The 23,984-nt window shown below is 54.3% G+C and overlaps 1 protein-coding gene and 1 long non-coding RNA gene across 10 annotated transcripts; one reads left to right on the top strand and one right to left on the bottom strand.

Annotated features, from left to right (window-relative positions):
* Positions 1 to 103: 103 nt before the first annotated feature.
* Positions 104 to 13,906, top strand: ASB13 (ankyrin repeat and SOCS box containing 13). Of its 9 annotated transcripts, none has more exons than XM_032473628.1 (7): positions 476 to 611; positions 2,828 to 2,992; positions 4,316 to 4,503; positions 5,533 to 5,767; positions 7,851 to 7,985; positions 10,672 to 10,875; positions 12,052 to 13,906. In XM_032473628.1, exons 2-7 carry the CDS (start codon positions 2,965 to 2,967, stop codon positions 12,177 to 12,179), a joined length of 918 nt encoding a protein of 305 aa, XP_032329519.1. In that variant the 5' UTR covers positions 476 to 611; positions 2,828 to 2,964; the 3' UTR covers positions 12,180 to 13,906. The 9 variants fall into 9 exon arrangements, with proteins under 9 accessions (XP_032329518.1, XP_032329513.1, XP_032329521.1 ...); XM_032473629.1 differs by lacking the exon at positions 476 to 611 and adding an exon at positions 1,032 to 2,246; XM_032473627.1 differs by lacking the exons at positions 2,828 to 2,992; positions 10,672 to 10,875; positions 12,052 to 13,906 and adding exons at positions 8,540 to 8,605; positions 8,925 to 10,456 and having other exon boundaries at positions 104 to 611.
* Positions 13,907 to 14,034: 128 nt separating this feature from the next.
* LOC116661462 lies at positions 14,035 to 22,764 on the bottom strand. The gene is made up of 3 exons (XR_004317328.1): positions 22,464 to 22,764; positions 17,861 to 18,055; positions 14,035 to 14,241 (listed from the first exon to the last, which is right to left on the bottom strand). It is a non-coding gene; the product is annotated as an uncharacterized LOC116661462 (long non-coding RNA).
* Between the last annotated feature and the right edge of the window lie 1,220 nt (positions 22,765 to 23,984).

Below are 23,984 nucleotides of genomic sequence, written 5' to 3'. Positions count from 1 at the left end.
AACGAATGTGAACAATCTGGACTTTACGATTTCTCTCGAAAGCTGAAAGAAACAGGGAGTATGCCGGGGCCAGTAGGAAGTCTGTCCTTAAAAGGAAAGCATGAGAAGACTGGAGAGTTGCTAAGCTCGATCAGTGCCAAGGAAGGTAGTGAGTTGTGGCAGCTGAACGCGTTGCATATGGACACCTAGACACGTGAACATGTTTTGCAAACGGACACAGACACGCTCCGCACACAGACACAATGTGCACGTGGACACATTTTGCACACAGGGGCATGCTTTGCACGTGGACACATCACGGTTTGCACAAGAACAAGTATCTTGCGCACGATCACACATGTGCCCAGAAAAGCCTGTGGCAGCGACCACGGAGTTGGACGCAGGTGACCGCGGCGTGGCGCTGGCCCGAAGCCCGGGCAGCTGCGGTGGCCGGGCCGGAAACTACAACTCCCGGCGCCGATTGGCCCCGCCCAGCCGGCAGCGCGGTCCCGGCCCAGGTCCCGGCGCAGGTCCCGGGGCGCGAGTGGCCGGGCCGCGGAGCTGGGGCGCGCGGAAGCCGGCGGGCCGCATGGAGCCCCGCGGGGCGGACGGCTGCTTCCTGGGCGACGTAGGTAGGTGCGGGACCGCAGGCTGCGGGGAGCGCGGGCCGGCCGAGGAGCGAGCGCCAATGGGCTGGCTCCTGGGACCGAAGGGTGCACCTAGGGACATTCGCCCCGGGCGGTGACGCGGTGACGGAGGGCCAAGTCCTTAACTCAGCAGGTCGGTCCCGGGATCCCATGCATCTCAGACTCGGCTTCTGCGTCCCGCACCTTGCTCGTCCCCACAACCCGTGGCCGGGATCGGCGCATTGCAGGGCTGCTCATCCTTGGGAGGACTTCAGAACTGCAGACCCACCGGAGCGCGGCGCACCCGGGTGTGGTTGCGTGCGGGGGAGGGGGGTGCGCAGTCGTTGCCAGGTTCCGAGGACAACTTAGGAAATGCCTTGGCGGGATCCCTGGCCCAAGCCCGGGGTGGGAGCTGGACCGTCTTCCAGGCGCCCTGTGAGAAGGTCAGGCGCGGGGTCATTAGCATCCTACAGACACCCAGGAATCCGATCCAGGAGGGGGATGTGCCCTGGTCGCACTGTGCGAACCATGCACCTTGGATCTTCACTGAACCGTCTCTACCACTTGGCCAACCCAAGAATAAAATGGACTGGAGGGCAAAGGGCCATTTTTTGGGGGAGCAAACTTTCCTGCCTAGGAAGCAGTTTTAGAGCAAATGAAATGAGCAGTGAAAGCACTTTGAAAACCTGGAAAGAAAAAAAAAAAAAAAAACTGAAGTATTTTTACGCTGATTGAAAAAAAAAGGAGCCGAATAAAAGTGAGAAGTCTTAAGGGTACATTTAGCTTAAGGGGAATTGCAGTTCTAGCAAAGCAAAGCAATTTTAATTGGTTTTGCAAAACAGCCACTTCGGACATGATCAAAGGCATTTAATAAGCGTCTGTTTTTACTTGGCATTCCGCCCCAGGCAGACTCAGGGCTTTGACCCTGCCAGTGGGATCTGTGCTTGGTTGGTTCAATTAAATAAGCAATGAACAGCTCACCAGGAAAACCTATTTAAGCTCATTTTAATATTTTTGTTCATGTACAACATTCAGCAGCCAGCATCGCTTCTGAACATGTTGTTTGTGGGAATGTATGTAGTTCAGGGAATGTATCTTGAGAAGAAAATACATTCTGGACTAACTGATGCACGGCTTCTGGGGTTCCTGGCCACTTTTGACTTTGTCATTGTTTTATTTCATTTATTTCTCTGAAGACATGTCCTGCTGACATTTTTATTCTCAACACTAATGAATCAGCTCAGTGTGTTCAATCCAAAACAACCCTGCTCTCCCAGCAGAAGTTCCCGTCATAGGAAGTTTAACCTAATGTAATATTCTGATCTCAAATTCTGTATATGTGGTGTACCCTAACCAAACCAGGTAGGTTTGTTTTTCATATGATACCTCACAGAGGTAAAGGCTGCAGTCTTAGGATATGCCCTTATAAGTAAGAATGTAGGGAGAGTCACATCCTAAGCTGAATCTAGTGTTTATTAGCAAATGTAATACACATCATCATCGACCCAAGGTTAAGTGTTATTTGCAGAGCTGAAAAAGGTGATCTCCGAATTCAGCTTGTGTGCTCAAGAGCTTCTCACTTGGAAGGAAGAGGCTGGCAGAAGATGAAAAGGTGCCTTAGGGATCTGGGCTCCAAGCAAGGTGGGCTGTTATGTTCTTCAGTTATCCTTAAACAGTTCATTGGCTTCTGGGGTGTTGAGAAGGTGAGATGGAGCGGGAAAAGGAGAGGCAGCTCCTGGGACCGCAACGAGAGCCACGGAGCTGCTAGGTTGTGTGCCGGGCACGGGCCATACGCCCTGTGGCAGACACGGGACAGTCATCATTATTGGTAACTCAGAGGTGAAACTGAGTCTGCATAGCTTATAAAGCCATCAGGCCAAGGTTTTAACCCAGGTGTTTCTTTTTGTTTGTTTAGTTTTTGCTTGTTTTATATGTTAAAAGGGGTCCAGGCTGTTTTCCACTTCTTGGTAACCTCTTTCCACTGTTCTCTTTTGCTTTCACTTACTCTTTTTCACTTTCTCTTTTCCTCTCTTAATCAAGTTTTGACTTCTTGTCTCCGTAACACATCTTAAAACCACTAGTTTACCGACAAACAATATTCACGGCATTCATATGAAAAACCTTTTGCTGAAAAACCTCTTAAAAAGCAACCAAGTACTCAGCCCCAATCTCCTGAGTGAGGGTTTCCTCATATCAAAATACAGATTTCTGTTTTCCCTTAGAATCAAAGTGACCGGTCATTCCCCGCAGGCTGGGCTTTACTTCGGACTGCACTGCTAAACAAGGGTGATCACGATAAAGCACTTATTAAACACCCGCTTGTGCCGGGCTCGCTGCATATACTGTGTCTCCGGTTCCCATGGCAGCAGGTGCATTCTGTGCAGCAGGTGTGTTATTCTTAGGCACTGGTCTCGTCCTTGTGGGGTTTTGCTCCCTTCCCCCTGTTTTCACTCTGTTACTATCAAAAGAATATATATATACACACACATTCTTTTTCAGATTGTTGTCCATTATAGGTTATTACAAGATACTGAATATAGTTCCCTGTGCTGTACAGTAGGTCCTTGTTGTTTATCTATTCTATATATAGTAGTGTGAGTGTGTTAATCCCAAGCTCCTACCCTGTGACATTTTTAGAGTGTCTAAAAGACTCCACTCTGTCCCAGGTGCTCTGATGGGTGCTGAGGAGACACCCTGTGACTTTTTGCCAGCGGGGAGTTCACACCCTGTGTGTTTGCATGCACTTCTCTGCACCTGGCTTAGACGGCGAAGAAACGCCAAGCTCGCAGCATGGGAAGCTGGGCTGTCAGCGGGCTCCAGGCCCCATGTGATCAGTGATTCACCTGGTGGTCCCATCTCCTGGGCTTGGCCATCTCCGGGGTTCTGGTTCCGTCTTCAGGCAGGTAGCCCGATGGCTGCAGAAGTTCCCAGCTTACCTCTAGGCCATATACCGGGGAAGGAGGGAGACAGTCTTCGCCGGTACCTTCTTGGGAGCCAGGGGCGTGTTGAATCTGTGAACCGTCTCAGGAGGCTCTCCCTTAGGTCTCCTTCACTGGAGTTGGGTCAGATGTTCTACGGGAAATGGGAATTCTGTGATTAACTTGGACCACTCGTCTGTGGGGGGGGGGGTGGCACTGAGAACCCGTATCAGGGACCACTATCTTGTCTGTTTCTGCTGTGCGGCAGGCAGACAGGTGGGGACCACAGCACAGTAAGGACTGGTGGGAACTGGGGCAGGCGGTGGGGGGCACCCAGGAGGGGCTAACCCAGCGTGGATGGGGGCTGAGGAGGGGCAAGGGCAATCAGGAGAGGTACAAGTAGACATTACCTAGGGTAAGGTTGGGTGGTGGGTGAGAGGGAGAGGCCAGAGGTGGGGAGAGAAAGGGGCTTTATTCCGGGGGAGAAGTGTCTGCAGGTGGGGTTCTCCATGTGCAGTCCCGAGACCAGCTGTGTCAGCATCGTCTGGGAACTTGTTAGACACTCAGAGAAGGCATCCTGATTAGGAAGGAAGAAGCAAAGCTACCTCTATTTGGACCCCACCCCCCGGCAGTGGGGGTCGCTCGAGGATTTCGAGTAGGGCTGTTTGGACCAACTACATGATCACACGTACAGTGTCTTGGGTTTTGTAAAAGGTCCCCGGGGTTGTGCGTACGTTCACTGGACCTGGCCAGAAGTGGCGTGGTCCCAGCACTCGGTGTTTTCCTTTCCAGGTTTCTGGGTGGAGCGCACCCCCGTGCATGAGGCGGCCCAGCGAGGGGAGACCCGGCAGCTGCAGCAGCTGATCGAGAACGGGGCCTGTGTCAACCAGGTCACCGTGGACTCCATCACGCCCCTGCACATGGCCAGCCTGCGGGGCCAGGCCCAGTGTGTGCAGCTGCTGCTGGCTGCCGGGGCTCAGGTGAGCCGCCCTGCAGCATGGGCCCCTGGGGGGGTGGACGAGACCAGCTCGAGAGGAAAAGAGGCTTAGGAATAGCGTTCCATGTGATGCAAACTCATGGAAAGAAAGGGAACCACCGGAGGCAGCCGAGATGGGGAGGAAAGAGGCTGGCAGAGTGGGGGTCGTGGCGGCTGAGGGAGGAGGGAGGGCGGGTCGCTGTGTCAGCCGCACACTGAGGGCCGGTGAGGATGGTCGTGGACCTGGCTGCTGGGAGGTCACTGGTGGCTGGAGGGAAGGCAGTTTAGCACAGTGGTGGGGTGCTGTGGTCTGCACGTGGGCAGGGCTGGTGGGCCTTGGCTGCAGGGGCATCTGCGCTCAGAAAGCAGGATGACTAAGTGGGGTGCTGGCCGAGCAGCTCTGGCAGGAAAGGTAAGAAGGAACCAAACCAAGATGCTGATGGGCGGCTCTGCCTGGCGTGAATACTCACCCCACTGCGGCATCCGGCTGGTGGAACTGCTGCGCGTTTAACGGCTGGCTGGGCTGGGTGAGCTGGTTGGAGCCGGCCCCGCTCGCCCACCGCTGGACAGAGGTGGGGGTGAGGAGGAAGGGAAACTTTGTGCTGCTGGGCCTTTGCAGAACTTGGCTCTGAAGGTGGTTCCAGAGGAAGTGGCACACGCTTCAGTGTGAACCCAAATAACAGCTGAATTTGGACAAATTCTGAGCAGATGCTGCCACTGTGGGGAGTTGCCGTTTTCCTGCCCTGTAATTTTCCAGCAGGAAGAGGCATGTTAAACAGTTTCAGGCACTCTTTCCAGCCGAGGCTGTTTTCATGCCCTGCCTGTGCTTACTAGCTGTTTGGGATGGCGGCTGGAGCAAGGCTGAGTGGATCCTCCCTAAGAGAGAAGAAAGCCCCAAGCCGCCTGCCCACTGTGCTCAGGAGGCCAGCAGGCACCCCCCTACTTCTCTCTCTAATGCCTTTGCCTGGCACGGCACCTCAGCTCTTAGTAGAAAACCAAATACTTAGAAAAACTACCTGGTGTCTTTGCAAAGATGCAGAGCATCCATCAGGACGAGCAAGAGAGTAGCCTGCATCTTCCCCTCCGCCCCCGGCACTGGTTTCTTCCCTCCTGCCAGGTGGATGCCCGCAACATTGATGGCAGCACCCCGCTCTGTGACGCCTGTGCCTCGGGCAGCGTCGAGTGTGTGAAGCTCCTGCTCTCCCACGGGGCCAAGGTCAACCCGCCCCTGTACACGGCATCCCCGCTGCATGAGGCCTGCATGAGCGGTGAGCCGTACTGCGGAGCAGTGTGGACGGGAGGGCAAAGGGAGGCCCTGCTGGTGAAGGGGGCTCCCGGCTGAGCCATGGACTCCCTCACTCTTCCTCCTGGCGAAGCGGTCCTCACCCGGGACTGGGCGCTTTGTTTCTAAGGGAGGACTCTGCGTCCAGCCGAGTCAGCGCCTTTCAGAGGCTCAGCCTGGAGCTGTTCCCTCTGCAGCCGCTCGCTTGGTGGCGGCTGTCCCTCTGCCCTGCGGGCCCCACATGTCGCTGGGAGGTGAGGCCCGGAGCATTGCCTGGGCAGGTGTCCTCAGAGGATGGGGAGCTGGCGGGCTTTCAGCTGCCCTCCGAGCAGGGACGGAGCTCAGATGGTGGGAGATCAGAAGCGCCCGGAAGAGGGGCTGCAACGGGTGGAACTGGAAGTTTAGGTTGGGAGCTGGTGGGAAGTGTTTTAAATGATAGACTGAGGAGTCTGACCCCTGCTGTTTTGAGCAAGGTTTGCACATCACGTCCTGTGCTTCGGCCAGTGTGGTGTTTGTCTTCGCCGTGTTTCGTTGGGGTGTGGGCTCCTCCACCGCCCCACCAGGGCCACTGTTTTCTGCTGCCCCCACGCTGATTCCCACAGCTAGGCCATCTTTGTCACCGGCAGGCACTGAGGTCCCCACAGGCAGCCTTGAAGGTTTTTGAGTACTTGCTGAACAATAGGAAAACAACATTTTTAAAGGGTGGCTTCATGGCCATCTGTGTACAGTGTAGGAGAGGGAAGGTTATGTTCGCTGGCCAGGGCCCTGCCCGTGAGACTGACAAGGGAGCAATTAACAAGAGAAGCCGAAGTTTGCTAGGGTTTGCCTTGCACAGACACCCAGGGGAGCTCGGGCAAAGGGTGGTTAGAATTGGGGTTTATGAAGCATCTTAATAAAGAGCAGTGACGAGACAAAGGAGAAGGACTTTGAGCTCGAGGGTGGCAAGTTATGGGAAGGCAAACCTGCCGGGAAACTGCCAGGAGGCAGGGCTGGTTAGTGAGGACTGCTGCGTGGACGCCTCTGGTGCTGGCTCTCAGCCGGCCGGGGTCAAGTTGTCCCTGGCGATTAGCTTCCTGGGAGAGAGGGGAGGGGACAGCTTTACACATTTACATACTGCTTTTGGGCAAGTGAGGGGGAGCAGAGAATTTGTCTTCTAGCTGCGTCTTTAACTATCTTCAGCTCAAAGTAATCCTTAGACCAAAGTGGCGTATTTTGGGTGGCACATTCTGCTTCCTTCAGGAGATGGTGGTGGTGGGTATCCCAGAAATGAGGAGATGAGGTGGGGGCCATCCTGGGGACCCAAGGGTGGAGCTCTTGCAGCTTAAGTGGGGTAGGTTCACTTGGAGAGCTTTGCGGGGAGAATCAGTGGGATTGGACGGGCTGAGAGGAGAGCACAGGGTCAAGACCGACTCAGGGTGAGCGGGGAGACCGGCTGGGGAGGGGACGGGAGGACCTGGTAGTGGTGGGGATGTCCAACGGATGGCTGTGGAGGTGGGGCTAGGTCTGGGGTCTGGGGTCTGGGGAGAGGCTCAGGAGCCAACAACAAAGTATGGTCAAGGGAGGAGAGAGGATGGGGTCTGGGACAGAATGAAACCCAGACCCCCAGATGGGGGTTAAAGATGCCTGCAAAGAGGCCGGGAAGGTATCTGCTGGGAGGTGTGGGGAACCCGCTTGGTGGGGGAGTGTAGGGAAGTTCACCCAGGCGGCCTGGACGTTCCTGACACAGCTTAGCAGGCAGCCGGTAGTGGGGAGCCCCTTTTCCCCCCTCCAAGGGGGCAGTGAGGCGTCTTCTCTGCGTCCAACAGCTGGTGCCCCCAACTTCGTGTTCTCCCATCAAGAGTGCCAGCTGTGACCTCTCTCTGTTTCTCCCACGGCCAGATAGGACCCGGACCCGCCGCTCCCGAGGGCCATGTGGGGCGTGGACTGCCTGTGGTGGGGATGTAGTCCCGCCCCCCCCCCCCCCCCGCAGCCAGGCTGGGGCTCACTTGTTCCAGCCGCGTCTCTGCCAGGCTCGTTATTCCAGCCGTGTGTCATTACGATGCCTTTCATCCGTCTCCGTTTCTTTGAAGGAAGTTCCGAGTGCGTGAGGCTTCTTATTGACCTTGGGGCCAACCTGGAAGCTCACGACTGCCACTTCGGGACCCCACTGCACGTTGCCTGTGCCCGGGAGCATCTGGACTGCGTCAAAGTGCTGCTCAATGCAGGTGCGTCGAATTTATACCTACTCTGCTCACTGCAGGTGTGTTGTGTTCATGCCTGCGGCTGCTCAGGGCAGGTGCGTCAGTGTTTACGCAGGCTCTGCTCAGCGCAGGCGCGGTGAGTTCGCCTGCACCGTGAGCCGGCAGAGAGCTGGGAGGGGGCGTCAGACGGCCCAGGTGGGCCACTGGCTCTCCCACCTGCCCGTTTCTCTATTTATAAAACCGGAAAAATAAAACCAATCTTTTAGGGCTGTTGGGGGGATTCGTGGTAACATTTCTGCAGCCCCTGGTGCCTAGTAGGTGTTCACCAAAGGAGAGTGATTCTTCCTGGTGGCCAGCGTCTTCCACCAGCTGTCAGCTGCAGACATCTGTCGTCCCTGATTCTAATCTCAGGTGGCCTCTTTTGACACCCTTCCTAGACCACATGCATTCTTCTTCTCTTTTTTGTTTAAAACTATTTTTGAACTCTGGAAAAATCTCAAAGATACAGAAAAGTAGAGAGAAGAGGTCAGCATATGTTTCCTTTCCAAGGCAGTGATTCATAACTTTTTGTTGGGTAGGTCACAGGTCCCTTGGAACATCTGATGAAAACCACGGGCCACGTCTCTAGAAAAGTCTGCATGCAGGTGCCTTTGCGTGTGATTTTGGAGAGGGTCCCCGCCCTGCTTGGGGAGGGGAGCTGTGGGGGAGCCATGGAGTGCCCCTGGGGATGGATACAGAGGCTGTGGGTCTTCCGTAGGCCGCCAGGCTAAGTCACCGAGCTGTGGATTACTTGTGCAGAGGAGTGGGGGTCAGGCAGGTGAAAGTCCACTTATTCCTGGAGGGGTACTTTTTAATCCGCACCCCAGCAGTACATCTTTAGCTGTGCTGGGAGCGTTCAGAAGGAGCTTCCCCCCTCCCTTCCCAGCACAGTGCTGCTCAGATGTGTGTCTGCTATTATTCCAGCAGGCAAATCCCAGCTCTCCAAGCTCGGCACCCTCCTGCTGCCCTGGCATCGTGCTGAGTTCTTGGCAGGCGCGTGACAGCACTCCCTCGCCCCCGGAGCCTGGTCTTTGTTCCCTAAGATTCTACTGAGTCCACTCTAATCCTACTTTGCTTTGAAATCAGGTTTTTGATCCCTAGCAAGCATAGACCCCTTTTCTCTGAGCTGAGAACTTTTAGGGCCCGGATGGCATCAGGCGCTATAGGCTCAGGCTCTCTCTGTCCCGAGTTCCAGGTGGTGTCATCGTCAGTCCCTGCAAGGCCACTTTCTCCCTGGCTCCTCCTTCCCTTCCTTCTTCTGTCCCCCCCCCCCCCCAATCCCACCATTCTAATGTGCCTCTGTGTGTTTTGTAAAATACAAAGTATCGGTTGAGGCATGAAGTTTTCATTGAGGTGACTGGTGTTACGGATGGGACTCTGCTTCCTGTCTGATCGCTCAGCCCTGTGTTTTCAAGATGCACTCACGTGGCTCTGTGTCCCTCTGGGCTGCTGCTTCCAGCTTCTGCAGAGGACGCCAGTTGGTATTTTCTTAAAAAAAAAAATTCGAGGAGATTCCATTGTATAGAATTATGATAGCTGTGCCCTAAGGATGGTGTTTTACCTGAATCATATTTTTATCAAAATCTTTTTTTAAATGCATTTAAAAATGGCCGTGTTCAGCTACTGTTTGCCTCTTTGTGAACGTCTCCTGTCATCCTGAGCACAAGGTGGGGCGGAGCTGAGTTCACAGGATGCCTCATCTGGATCTAAACTCCAAGGAATTTGGGGGAACGTTCCCTGTTTTCCCACTGAGCCTCCCTTTTGTACAAGATTTCTCATACTTAAGGAATATTCATTCATTCATGCAACACACATTTTTAGAGCCTCTGTCCTCCGCTTATGATGTATGTGCATGTGATGTGTGTGTCCGTGGTGTGTGTGTGCATGTGTGGGGTGTTTCCATGGTGTGTATGTGTGTGTGTGTGTGTGTAGGACAGGCAGGAGAGCCTGAGTAGCTCAGCCTGAGAGTCCGGAGCCTCAGACTGCACAGGACATCAGAGCAGACTCTTAGCTCACCGGGAAAGTTTTTGTCTTGTTTTTCTTCTTTTTGGTTCTGTTCCCAGTTATATTTATTCTTTACTGCTCCCTGTCCTTGTCTCTCTTATCCTAAGCGGGAAAAAAAGGAATCACTGCTTCTGGATTTTGAAGATTTAAAAATTAAAAAAAAATTTTTTTCAAATTGAAGTATCGTTGATTTATCGTGTTATATTATTCGTTTCTGGTGTACAGCAAAGTGATTCACATACACACACATATATGAATTCTTTTTCATTACCAGTTGCTACAAGGTATTGAATCTAGCTCCCTGTGCTGTAGAGTAGGACCTTGTTTATTTATTCTGTACACAGTAGTTTGTATCTGCCAAACTGCTGGAAGGTTTTGAAAAAGGCTGCAGCAGAGTCTTGGTCTTGTTTCCCAGGCAGGGCTGTTTTGGTGTCCGGTGCGCCTTGGTGATGTTGACTAGTATGTTTTTTTTTAAAGGATGTGCTGGGGATTCAACCCAGGACCTTGTGCACGCTGAGCACGCACGATGCCACAGGGCCGTCCCCGCCTCCTCCCCACCCCGCCCCCTTGGTGACGTCAACTCACCTATGGACACCCCTCCCACAGTCCCCGCCTCCTCCCCGCCAGCCCCGCCCCTCGCTGACGTCAGCCTCCTCTGGACCCGCAGGCGCCAATGTGAACGCAGCGAAGCTGCACGAGACGGCGCTGCACCACGCGGCCAAGGTGAAGAACGTGGACCTCATCGAGATGCTCATCCAGTTCGGGGGCAACATCTACGCGCGGGACAACCGGGGGCGGAAGCCGTCCGACTACACGCGGAGCAGCAGCGCCCCCGCCGAGTGCTTCGAGCACTACGAGAGTGCGTGTCCGGGTGCGCGTGAGGCCGCGCGCTGTGGGGCCTCGCGGGAAGCTCCGCGCTGGCCGCTCAGCCATGAGGAAATGGTCCCTGTACGCGGGCCGGCCCCCGGGAGGCTGGTGATACAGGTGCAGCCCCCGCTTTTCAGGAAGCAGTACGCATGATCTGGCCGAGACAAGACCTCTTCTCTGGGGGCACGTTTTTAAATGAGTTCACATAGAATGACAGCCACAAGAGGCTTCAAACACCCATCTATTGGGGAAAAAAAAAAGCCTATTTATTCAAAATCTTGCCAGCCTTACCAAACCAAAATCTATTATGATTTTAGAGGCAGATACCATCGGTATCTGTCGGTGAAACATCTAGAAAATGTTCCGTTTCCTGCAGCCAAATAATTGGGGCGAGCAAGTAACATGGGAAAATGAATGTCACTAATAATTCTTATTTTTCTTCCAAAGAGCTTTTTCTTTCATAACGTGTCCTGCATTGAGAATACTCTCCTTGGTTCATTTATATGTTCATCACAGATGATTCTAAAGAGCAACCTCACGCAGCCAGGCTCTGTTCATACACAGTTCGGTGCCCCAGTTACCAGGGACCCCCAGGCACCTTCCTTCTTTGGTCCTGGTTTGCATCCCTCTTGAGCTCCACTTCAGGCCCCAGTCCTGCCATCCTGACCCTCTGCCACCAGGATGCGCATTTGTGGACTGCCCATGTGGCTCCATCCCAGTGGGTCCTTTGTGGCCTGTGGTGCTGGGGAGCAGAACCCAGCTTGTGTCCTGAAACAGCAGGAGTGGAGAGCCAGCTCCTGGTGCCCCAATCCTTGCCCTGTCCTTATTTGTCTGGAAGTTTTCCAGACAAGACTAGTAGCTGTCGATTACTGCTTTGCTTACAAATCTGCATGAGTTATAATATTATGGGGAAAAAATAACAACAACAAAAAAAAAACCCAAAAGCCAAAAGCCCACAGAGTGAAATCTCAGTGGCCTGCATCTGAATTCCATTTCCTGACCTTCTATGTTCCGTCCCTGCCCGTCCTTCCTGGTAGACTACCAGAGAAGATGCGCGGAGTTCAGCCCTTTTCCAGGACAAGGCGGGTGTTTTTAGTGCCATCTTGTTGCTCATTAAGTTGAAGGATACTATAGTGCTTCCTTAAGCTGACCTCATGTGCGTCTTTTCCCCTTCTTCCAGAGACACCTCTGACCCTGTCCCAGCTCTGCAGGGTGAGCTTGAGGAGGGCCACTGGCGTCAGAGGGCTGGAGAAAATCGCCAAGTTGGACATCCCTCCCCGGCTCATCGATTACCTTTCCTACAATTGAGCTGCAGGCGCGGGAGGCAGGGCAGGCTGGTGACACCTGGCTGCTGGCCTTCCTGAGCCCAGTGTCGGGCCGCAGGGCTCTCTGTCTGGTTTGCCTGAAGCTGTGTCATCGCCGTGAACACCGTGCCCCGAGTCCCATCTGGCTGCCCCGCGTCGTCTTCTCTGCAGACTTCAGGGAAAATGTCTCCGAGGCACTGGGCGGACCCTGGCCAGCCCTCCTGGACTTCAGTCTGACTCCAGTGTCCTCCCGGCCGTGCACTTGTCCCTCTCCACAGACCTTCCGCAGAGGGACTCTCAGGAAAGACTCTCCCTGGAGCCCAGGGTGGGGCTGGGGGTCCAGGGCGCTGCTGCTGATTCCACTCGCCTGGGAGGCACCATCTGATTCCTTCAGCACCAGGCGGTCCAGAGTGTGCAGAGGGAGGAGGCCGTGCTGCATGGGGTGGTCTGGGTTGGGTGGGTCCTGACCACATGCCCTGGATGCAGCATTGGGGACAGCCAGCCACTTGGATGCTGTTTTCTGGAGCTGCGGTTGGCCCTTTCCAAGGTCCACCTGTGCCCAAGTAAACCCATCACTCAGGGAGCTTATAGGGGAGACTCAGGCTTTTTATTCCCCACAACAAGCACAGTGTTTCTTGGGAAGTTCTTCTTCAGTTTTATGTAGGGGGTATACACGTTTAGGGGCCATGTGGGCTCTCACACTTAGGTTTGGTTAATGAGTCTTTAAAGCAGCAGGTAACGTGAAGGCATCTTGGCACGTCTTCCTGGGGTCAGGATTTCCAGTATGAAGCCCTGTTAGGAGACTCTTTAGAGATTATTTTTTATCTGTTTTGACAGTTGTCTAATGATTTCTTTCCCTGCTCTAAATTTTGCACATTCCTGGAAGCTCTGAAATTGGCAGAAGAGGTTGCCGGCCCCAGTGGGTACTGTCAACCACGGAGTTATGCATTTTTGCAGCCACTCGAGGAGCATCTGTTATGCTTAAGGCATCGTGTCTGTGCTTTGAACTGGGTAGGAATCAGACTCATCATCAAGGCAGGGCAAGAAAATGTTTCACAATCTGTAATTCTCCATTACAAGCCATGAGGTAAACGTTACGCAGTATGTTCAGACGGCATCATCTGCTGAAGGTGCTGTATCGTAGTTTGAAAAAGAAGAAAACAGAAACCAGGGAGTTAGACTAGAGGACTTTGTATAAACAATTCAGCTGTATTTGGTGTCGGGGGAAATGGACGAGGTACTTGTGGACACTATTGTGGGTCATGCCTGAAGCCGGCGTCCCCAGAAACGTGAACTCACCAGATGCCCCCAGAGGGCATAGGGAGCAGGAGCCTGGATGGGCCTGGGTGGTGCCAGTCGTGCTCATGACCAGAGGTGTCTCTTGGCAGAGCTCCTTGGGTGGGGCCCTGATCTGGTGGAAAGTTCTGTGCTGGTGGCTGTGGGGGTTTTCCAGCTCCGCTGTCCCAGCTGTTGTCACGGTGGTGCTCGGTTGGATGCTGAGATAAGAGCCCCTCCTGTTTGGCTGCAGGGGCAGAAACATGTTCTGGGTACATCCCCGTATCTGCATGTGCTAATAACAATGGCGGGGAAAGCATGGGGTTCTGCCCTTCCATTTGTAACAGAAACTTGCCTCTAGCCGTGAGAGCAGCTGACATTTCCCCATGTGCGACACTCAGTGCAGAATCCGGTCCCCACACTTGCTGCTCAATAAAAGCTGTTGAAGGAAGTCCATCCTTGTGTTCACGTGGTTCTTTTCTTATTGGGGGCAGGAGCGCCCGGTGGACCTCATCCAAGGGGAGTCGACAGGAGTCCACTATCCTCTCCCCCGTGTTTTGGGAGGTCAAGTGATGTCTGTCTCACCTTCCCACCTTCCTGCCTCTCTCTGTCTCCTGATGCTGGTCTCAGTGCTGCCTGCAAGGGATCAGGGGACTAAGAGTTTAAGGGCCTCCTGTACCACCCCCCACTTGTACTGAGATGTAATCAACATGAAATCCTTGGGCCTGGACCCCTCAGTATGATGCGGCTGAAGGCAGATGTCTCCAATCCTCTGAGCTGGGTCTTCCTAGCTGCAGAAGAAGGATCAAAGGTCAGACTTTGATCACTAAAAGGATATTGATGATCAACCACAGAATCTTACAGATGAGAAAGTGAGGCCAACATTAGGCGATTAGAAGATGCCTTGGAAAAGTGTTACGTGCTCCTCAGATGCAAGTTACATGGTCATGACTACCATAGCTGTGTTGATGTCTGTAGACCTTAACAGCTGTGTAAACGATTCTCCTCTGACTTTGAGACAGGACCACCTATTTCAGGGGTCATCGATGTACAAGACCTCTCAGTTTACGTTTGAAAACTCAACCTGCAGCTGACAGATTTGGAGGAGACATTTGCAACAGATTACAAATGACTGGTGATCAAAATATATAAGGATCTTTTATACATCATTAAGAAAAAGATCAACAACCAATTAAAAACAAACAGGCTAAGACTCTGAACAAGAAATTTACAAAAGAGAATGCCAGTGTCCCCTGACAGAAAACGATGGTCTGTCATGATGAGGGAAACTCACTGAAATTAGTCAATATGCAATTCAACAAAAAGATACCATTATATGCCATCATCTTGATGCAAATTAAAAGGCCTGGCAGTTTCTTAGTGCTGATGGATCCTATCGGAAAATGAGAGCTCACAGACTACCAATGGGGGTGTAAATTGGTACGTGTATTTTTGAGAGCAATTAGGTGGTACCATTAAAAGTGCTTACCACACGTGCCCAGTATTTCTACCTTTTTTGGGGTGTTTTTTTTCCCTTCCAGTTTTGTTGCGCTATCGTTGACATACGGCCCTGTGTAAGTTTAAGGTGTACAACATACAGCATGAAACAATCACAAGAGATTTAGTGAATATCCACTGTCTCCTGTAGATACAACATTAAAGAAATAGAAACATTTCTTCCCTTGTGATGAGAACGCTCAGGATTTATGGTCTTCACAGCTTTCATGTAACATACATTAGTGTTTATTATTTTTTTTTGAACATTTTTTATTGCTTTATAATCATTTTACAATGTTGTGCCAAATTCCAGTGTAGAGCACAAGTTTTCAGTTATACATGAACATACATGTATATTCACAGTGTTTATCATCTTTATCACGTTGGATGTTACACCCCTGGTACTTACTTACCTTGTAAACGGAAGTTTGTACCTTTTGACTGCCTTTGTCTGATGCCTGAGTATTTCTGCTTTTGCAAATAAATGTTACCTTAAAGAAGCCCTCCGTCGTACCCGAAGGAGGTGGGCGGGGTGTTCACTGCCCGCTGTTAGTACTAAGCAGTGGAAGGCCCCGTTAGTAGGGGGGGAGCTGTAGAATATGTTCGTTTAATGCTTACGCTCTGTGAAAGTTAAGGTGAATGAGCGCTCCGTGTTTTAACACTAACAGACCTAAACATTATAATGGCAAACAAAAAAAGAGCTGCCAACCTTATTTAAGGGTGGTGTGAATCCATGTGTATAAACTGAAATACAAAATAGCCTACGCGTTGAAGGATAGCCACGTGTGTAGTGAACACGTAACGTCACGGAACCCACACGCCCGTGTCACGCTGGGTGCGGCAGGGACATGTGACCTGGGGAAGAGAACAAAGGGAACTTCAACTCTCTGTGATGCTTCATTTGTTAAAAGAAGATGTGGGGGGAGGGTGCAGCTCAAGTGGTAGAGCACGTGCTTAGCCTGCGCGAGGTCCTGGGTTCAATCCCCAGTACCTCCTCTGAAAATAAATCAATAAGACTAATTACCTCCCCACCACCAAAATAAAATAACTTAATACAAAAATAAATACATAAAATATTTTTAAAAATTAAAAAGAAGATGTGAAGCAAATATGACAGAACGCTGCTGTTTGTTTACACTGGGTGGTGAATCCATACACGGTGTGAGTGAACATGCGGTGGTGCATGGGTTAACACACGTGCAGTGACACAGGGATGTTATTCTCCATGTGTTTCAGATTTTTCTTCATGATAAACATTTAATGCAGAGGAGGGACAAAGGGTGGAAGTGTCTTTAAAAAAGAAAGCCATCTTTGTGACCATTATAAGGGGGGTTCTGTTTAAGAATCACTTCCAGCTTCCTGTTGGCCATGGAGTCGTGTTGTTGGTTCCAAGAGGCTGTGTCCCATGACACAAGCTGACACGTCTTTGTGACCCACCTCATCTCTGGATGAGGGAACAGCTTGCAGCTACTTTCTCAAGGAAAGGCCCTGAGTACCCTATGTGGCTCGCGGGGCCAGCCCGCATCTCACCCGGAGGAACGTGTGGGGTAACATCCTTCCATCGCTTAGCCTCTCCTGCTTTGAGTCTCCGTTCACACAGACTTAGCTTCACTGGCTGATGACCCGTGGGGGTGAAAGGTGCCTTTGGGCAGAGCTCTCCTGCTCTGATGCGACTCGCTCCCTAGGTGATTGTGGACCTTCCGGACCCCCCTTCTTCCCCAGCTTCCAAATCCTAGCCTTTGGAGAGATCAAAGCCAGTCCCTTCAATGGAGGACCCATTTCCCAGCGGGAGGACGCAGCCCTGGCTCCTGGACATCACCTGCCCTCTGCGGGGGGGGGGGGGGGCGGAGAAGGGGTGCAGGGAAATGCAGGGTCTCCCAGCAGCACCCTCCCTCCCTTGCTCACCGCGGGGTCTCCCCCTTCCTCCTTCCCTCGCTGAGCCAGCACAGGGCCACTACATGGGTCACCCATCGATACTTCTGGATGAGTCTGCACAAAGCTTTGGCGTTTGTTAAAAGCAAGACGACAGGCCCCAAATAAAGTCACTTATGCTGAGCCCCACGTCACGGAACCGAGGCTTGATTACAGTCCTGGCTCTCCCAGAAATGGAATCTAGTCCGTCGGGAACCGCCTGGTGCGCACTAGTGACTCAGTCTGCCCCACAGAACCCCGTATCCCCTACAGGAACGTGACCTTGCAATAACCAGCCCTCATTTCACCGAGAATACGTTTCTTGTTCCGGCTCCCCCCGTCTGTCACAGTCTCTGATTTCACACAGCATCTTGGAACACCTTTCTGTCTGCCCGATTGGAATCGATTTTCTCAAGCAAAGTCTCACCTGTTTTCACAGGCCTCAGTTTATCTGTTACCGGCTCAGCGGGACACAAAGGATGGGTCTGCACAGCCGCTTCCTGCCCTGGGTTGCTTTGTTGGAACCCCGGCTCATGCTTGCTTTCTGAGGGGCAACACCCTTCACCTTTAAGCATCTGAGTTCCTTTATGCAGGAGAATGAGCCTAAACCGGATTCCCATCACCAAGCCGCCCTGCTCCCGTGCTGCGCAGCTGTGCCGGCCCGCGGGAGTGCCTGCCGGGACCCAGGGCCCTAGCAGGCCGACTGCTCCCCCACCCTCAGGCAGCTCTGCAGCTTTTACTGCTCTCCCTGGAATGGCTTGGAACAGACTTCCAGACCCTGAAGCCGTTGCCTTTTCTCTTTTCCAGTGTAGGTGCCAGTTGTTGACAGCTAAGCCCCGTGACGTTGGCGTCAAAGACCTGTGATCTCTGGCAGTCTGAATGCAAATATGTCTTTAGCTGGTCCAGTCTAAACAGAGTGCCTTGGAAAAACCTAATGTCTCAAGATCACAAATAAAGGGAGAAAAGGTTTGTGACACGTCTGTCTCTCATACACACACTTACTTCTTTGTATAGAATTTTCCTTTCCAGCAGCTGGTCTCCAGGTGTGCTGTTCTCATGAACTCCAGAGATGAGAATCTGCAACTGAACTTCAGGCTGCGTGTGCAAGGAGTTTAGCTCTCTGCTTTCTGCACGATCAGCGGAGGGATCTCCCATGCTTCTTGGTGTTAGCCGAAGCTGGAGGCTCCTTCTGCAGTGCTGGAGACAGAGCACTGGGTGAGACAAGGAGCAGGAACATCCTCTCAGTCCTTGGTCCACGTTCTCCTTCCTACCTTCCTCCCGTCTGTCAGGCCACACATCTTTCCTCCCTTTCATCCATCCATCCACCTAGCTTTCCTTCCACCCGCACACCCATCCATGCAGTCCTTCGAGGGCCTGAATAGAACAAAGAGACGGAAGACGGGGTGTCTGCGCTCTGCCTGACTGCTGGGCTGGACAGGGGTTTTCTCTTGACCTTGCACTGGGGCTGGCAGTATCGTCCGCAAGCCAGGAAGAGAGTGCTCGCCAGGACCCGATCGCGCTGGCCCCTCGTTTCAGACGTCCAGCCTCCAGAACCGCAGGAACAAAGGCCTGCTGTATAAGCCTCCGGTCTGCGGGTTTCTGCTACAGCAGCCCTGCACCTTCTGTGCCTGGAGAAGTCTCAATCGCTGGGTGGGCTGCTCTGGGGGAGGGGGTGTCCCGGGCTCTGTAACTGCTGATGCAGGAACCAGGGGAGATCCCTAAGTGAGCTTTCTAACCACAGCGGTCTACCCCCTTTAAGCTTGGGGTTCTCTGCACGTCTACAGCTTCCACAGGTGAGGTCATTCACCAGAGGAGCAGGAACTATGGCCTTGAGTCTCCGTTCACACAGACTTAGCTTCACTGGCTGATGACCCGTGGGGATGAGAGTGCAGGGGAAGGGTCCCCAGCCTGGCGTTTTGGTGTCTGGCCACAAGGGGGCGCCAATGGCACAGCCTGCTGCCCGGCTGCCCAGGCCTGGTCCTGCCTACAGGGACAGCAGCACTGTCATCAATCAGTCTGGCTGCCTGGGCCTGCTGAGCTGAGCCAGGCCCGGCCGGGCCCCGGTGTTTTATCTAGAAGACCCCTCTCTCCCTGCCACCCTCAGGGACCCCTGTAACATGGGGGACACTGAGGGCAGCTCAGTTCCAGCAAAGCACCGATCTGGGAGGTGGTGCTGGGTGTCACTACTGAGCTGTGCAGCCCTGTGTGGCAAGAGTGTCACCTCCCCGGCCTCAGGCTCCTTATAGAAACTCTCAGGTTGGGCCGTAAAGTTCTCTGAGGCCACTTCTGCTCTCATGCTTTAACTCTGCAGGAAACGCTGCTGGGCCAAGGCTTGCTGCACACAGAGCCGTGGGCCCCAAGGCCCGTTTCCTGTTTCTGCTCTGCCTGTACCTTGGCTGGGCGACCTGGGGCCAGCCACTGCCCTCTCTGGTCCCCACTTGCTTGTCTGTAAGAAAGAGGCCTTTAGATGGGCCACCAGCCTGTCCAGGGTGTCCCCGGCGCCCAGATGACCTTTGATGTCTCCCTCTGGGCTGGGGACTGGGCTGTCTCAGAGCCAGGGCAGCCCCACACCTGGAGCCAGAACCTTCCTTCCACCTGAGGCCTGGAGGTACTGCTGGTCTGGGGGCGCAGAACCGAGCCCCAGGCACAAATCTCACCCTCTCATCCAACCATAGACCCCCCCAACCAGACCCCATTACAGGGGGTCACTGGCTCTGCCTGGACCCCACTGCAATGAGGGGTGTGGACTGGTTGCTTTTTTGTGCAGTGTCTGGGGCGCTGAGAATTCCCTTGTATTTGAACATCTCGGGGTCTCCAGCACCCGGCCTGGTGACAGGCAGCACCGCCCCCACCCCCCAGCAGTGGTGCAGAAGAGTCAGCTGGGCTCTGACTAAAAATACAGAGTTCCAGGCCTGCTTCTGCGACTGATCTTAGGTCCTGGCTGGCCCAGGAACCAGCATTCTTTTAACCAGCCACCGGGTGAAAGAACGCCAGAGGAATGCTGAAAGAATGAATACATTTCATTAGTGGGTAGATCCCCCCCCCGACTCCCCATCTTTTGTTTCTTGTTTCTTTTTGTTTCAAATCATATCTCAGCACCTTGGAATTTGGGGAAGGGGGATGTAAAAATAGCCATTTTTCAGAGCCGGCCTTTTCTGTCTCATGTTTAGTCTGGGGCCGCGTCCTCGGCCTCTCCGGGGCTGCTGTCACTGTGGGATGCCGAAGGCAGCTCACACCGGCCCCCCCAACCCCCTGGCGATCTCCGCACCCCGTGCCTGCCCAGGGCAGCGGGCAGCCACCAGCGGTCTGCGGGGGCTCATGCCTGGGGCTTCCTTCGTCCTGGAGGGCCTCGGAGGCCAGAACCCAAATTCTGCCCCTCGATTACCCCAGCACGTGAAAAACACTTGAGCGGATGAACGGTGCGGCCCTGGAGAGCACTCTAGATCACAGACACTGATACCTGCACCTGAGGGCTCCTCCCCTCTCTTCCCGCTGACTCCACCCACCTCCTAAAACCCAACACCCGTCCAGGCTGCTGGGAGCCCAGCCCCCGCCCCCTCAGGGCAGAGGTCCCCCGGCCCCTGCCGGCTGCCTCCTCTTGTCAGGGCCCTGACACGCCCACAGCCTGCACGCTCTCCCCCCTCCGTCAGCCGGGCTCCAAAACCAGTCATAACAAGCTCACCAAAGAGGAGAGGAGGAAAGAAGTGAAAAAATGTATCTTGGCCTTAAAACCCAGGGCCATATTCACATCCAAACCACTGAAAACAGCGATGTGACAAGGCTCCCGTGTGCGCTGAGGGATCTGCCTCATGGGGTCCCCCAGCTCGGAGGAAGGTCTCTGCTGAGCGCACAGGACCCGGGGATGCAGCGGAGGGACTGGTCCCTGCGGGGCAGAGCTGAGGGCCCAGCCTCCTTCACACAGGGGGCTCAAGGGGAGGAAACAGGCGTCTGGAGGCACTGGGTTACGGTGAGACCGGCTTTCTCGCCAGGCCCCCTGCCCGCTCCTTCCAGTGCTCGGCCCTCCAGCCAACCCCAGCCTCCTGGGGAGCAGGGCGTCTGGCTTGTGGGCTTCCTGCTAACTCTTTCCACGTGTGTTTCTGCCGCAGGCCTGTGCAGTTCAGTGCTTTCCTCCCTGCCCGAGAGGCGGCCCAGTCCCCGGCCCCTTTCCTCCGGGGGTGGGTCCTCCCACGCTCGGGCCCTCTTCTCAGCCCAGGGCTGGAAAGTGCTGGAAAAACGGGGCCGCGGCTCATTCGCCCAGACGTGCAACATTTCAGCTGTAGGGAGCACCTGCCCTGCTCTGTCTCCTTTTCTAGATTGGCAGGTGGGCTGTTCCTGACGTTGGGCTGGAGAGACCCTGGCTCTGGGCCTGGGCTCCGGCGGCAGCCCTGAGCTACAGCTCGGCCAGGCTACAAAACCACATGGAGCTGCAGCCTGAGCCGGGGCCGGCCGGGCCGGCAGCCGCAGCTGGGGCCCATTGCTGGGCACGGGGAGGTGTCTTTCTTGCTTCAAAGAGGAGCCGTGCCGGCCCATGTGGTCTGATGGGGCCAGCCAGGGAGAGCCCCTCCAGGACACGGCCGCCCCAATGTTTTGTGCCCCTGAACTAGACAGTCTGTGAGGCTCAGGCCTCATGTCCCTGCCCCAGGACGTGCTGGGTGATGAGACTCAGGGCCAGCCTCCCAGCTGACCTTTGCCCCTGGTAGAGCGGCGCGATGCTGAGCACCGTTCAACCTCCCCAAGTTCAGTCCCCTCAGCGGGAGCCTGGGGTTCCCTGTGGTTCCTCCCTCCGAGACTCTCAAAGGACTCACTATTATTCAGTCCTCCCCAGACGCTTTCAAAGCAAAATGCTAGACAAACAGTCCTCCTAAGGACTCATTTTATGACGCCTTCTGAGATGCCAAGTGCAGTCCACGTGCTCACATGTGTTCTCTCTTGACATCCCGGGACTACGTCTGTGGGGGTAGATTTAACCATGATACCTCGTCTGCCAACGAGGATGGCCGCGCAGAGCAATTAGAGAGCCTGCACAAGGTTGCACAGCTGTTAGTGGTAGAGCTGGGGTTCCAGCCTGGGCATTGGACCCCAGGACCCATGCTCTTTTTTTCCAGCTTTATTGAGATGCAGTCACCACCCTGTCCCACCTTCCAGTGTGGAAGGATGGGCGGTCAGGCAGAGCCCCGATTGCGTTTACAGCCCCTGGCGTCTCCTTCAGAGCTGAGGGCTGCGTCCAGCCTGCCACAGCCTCACCCTCCTGCCTTTGGGTGAGGAAGTGATGCTGTTGTGCAGAGAGAATGCCCAGCGGAGGGGCAGGGCTCCTGCTCTGAAGCACGCACGCTCTCCGCTTTCAGAAAATTCCCCGTGGCTCGAGTCTGTGCAGAGATCTCCAGGCTCCTTCACATCTTGGAGTCGCTGGGTTCCACTGGGCCTTCCACCCACTATGTACGTCTGAGAGGCCCCAGCCCGGCGCCCCAGGGATGAGTTGGCAGAATCTCCTGCCAAGCACCACCGACAGCCTGCTAAGAACCCTTGGTCCTCAGGGAAAACCCAATCTCCTTGGCATGGTATTCAAGGCCCTGCCCACCGGCCCCGACCCACCTGCCAGCCTCACCTTTCCCGGCTGCCTCCTGCTCCTGCCATCCCACGTGCGGAAGTCAGTCCTCGGATCCCTGGATTCCCCTCCCCAGGGGGCCCCCATGCCCTTCCTCACGCTCGCGGTTCACACGCCCAGCTGCCCCGTCCGCTCCTTCAGGCAGCCGCCTCCGCTTCATCGTCCTCACGTTCCCCCAGAAAACTACGGGTGCCAGACAGGCACAGAGCATCCCGCAGACGAGAGGCGCAGGAGCAGTGATGGAGACGCGCTTTCCGTCCTGTCCGTCCCCAAGAAAGTCAGCATGAGACGCGGAGCCAGAGCCCAGACCCGTGGTGTCCGGGGTGGAGTTGTTTACGGAGGGACAGGGCCTCCCCAGCCACGCCCGCCCCCGGTTCAGAGAAGGAGCCACGGTGCGGGCACTCATCACACACGAGCCGAGGGCTGGCGAAGCACCCCCCAAACCTACATGAGTGTGCTCCTGACAGGGGAGCATCTCCTACCAGGAAATCCTACACCCCAGATCCCTGTACCCAGAGTGAGCGAGTGCGGAAAAATGAAAAACGGGAGGGATAAATTAGGCGTTTGCGATTAACAGATACACCCCACTATAAGTAAAACAGATGGAAAAACAAGGTCCTACTGTACAGCATAGGGAACTATATTCAATATCTTGTAATAACCTATAATGAAAAAGCATCTGAAAAAGAATGTGTATATAACCCGATCACTTTGCTGCACGTGGGAAGCTAACGCAACATTGTAAATCAACTGTACTTCAAATACAAAAAGAAAGAAAAAGAAAAAACAAAACGAAACATATCCCCCCACCCCCGCCAGTCCCAAACACCCCTTGTTACAGTTATCCGGAGGGTTAAACGGCTGGTGGAGACCACACGATTTTAAACTCAGGCTCCTGTGGTCAGATGTGCACCGAGGACAGGAGCCCAGAGCAGGAGGGACGGGAGGGCAAGTTGGCAGGCAGGCTGGGGCGGCGGCCAGATGAGGAAAATTGAGCTGGTGTGAGCAGCAGTGACTGGGAGGAGAGGCTTTTCCAAGAAACCACAGTGGGTCTCCTTCCAAGGAGCTGGGGGCCCCTGCAGACGTGAGCTCATCGCCCCTCCCACCGTGGCCTCTGGGGGACTGGGGCCGGGGTCTCTGCCCCCTCCTGAACTCGGAGGAGGCTCCACCTGCCAGCTCTCCCAAAGAGGCCTGGACCGGACGTCCGCCCACTGACAGCAGAGGGCCCAGGCTCCCCCGCGGCTGATTCAGCGCCAAGTCTGCTTCAGCTTCAAGGGTCCTTAAAAGCACTAGACATCTCTCAGGACAGAAATACTGGGGGGGAAGAAGCAGTTATTCAAACAGAATTGTTTTGTCCTGTACCAACGGGCTGATTGTCTCTATTACTTTGGTAAGAGGAGAGGGACCAGGACCCCCCGCACTGCCCAGGGTTCTCTCAAACAGACATAAAGGGATGTACAAAGGGGATGTGTGCTGGGCTTTGGTTCAGGTGATCACAGAAGCCTCGGTGTCCCTTGATCG

The sequence above is a fragment of the Camelus ferus genome, chromosome 35, assembly GCF_009834535.1.
Source record: "Camelus ferus isolate YT-003-E chromosome 35, BCGSAC_Cfer_1.0, whole genome shotgun sequence".
Classification (NCBI taxonomy): domain Eukaryota; kingdom Metazoa; phylum Chordata; class Mammalia; order Artiodactyla; family Camelidae; genus Camelus; species Camelus ferus.
The sequence above is the reverse complement of the archived record's forward strand: the minus strand, read 5'-3'. Positions and strand labels throughout refer to the sequence as shown.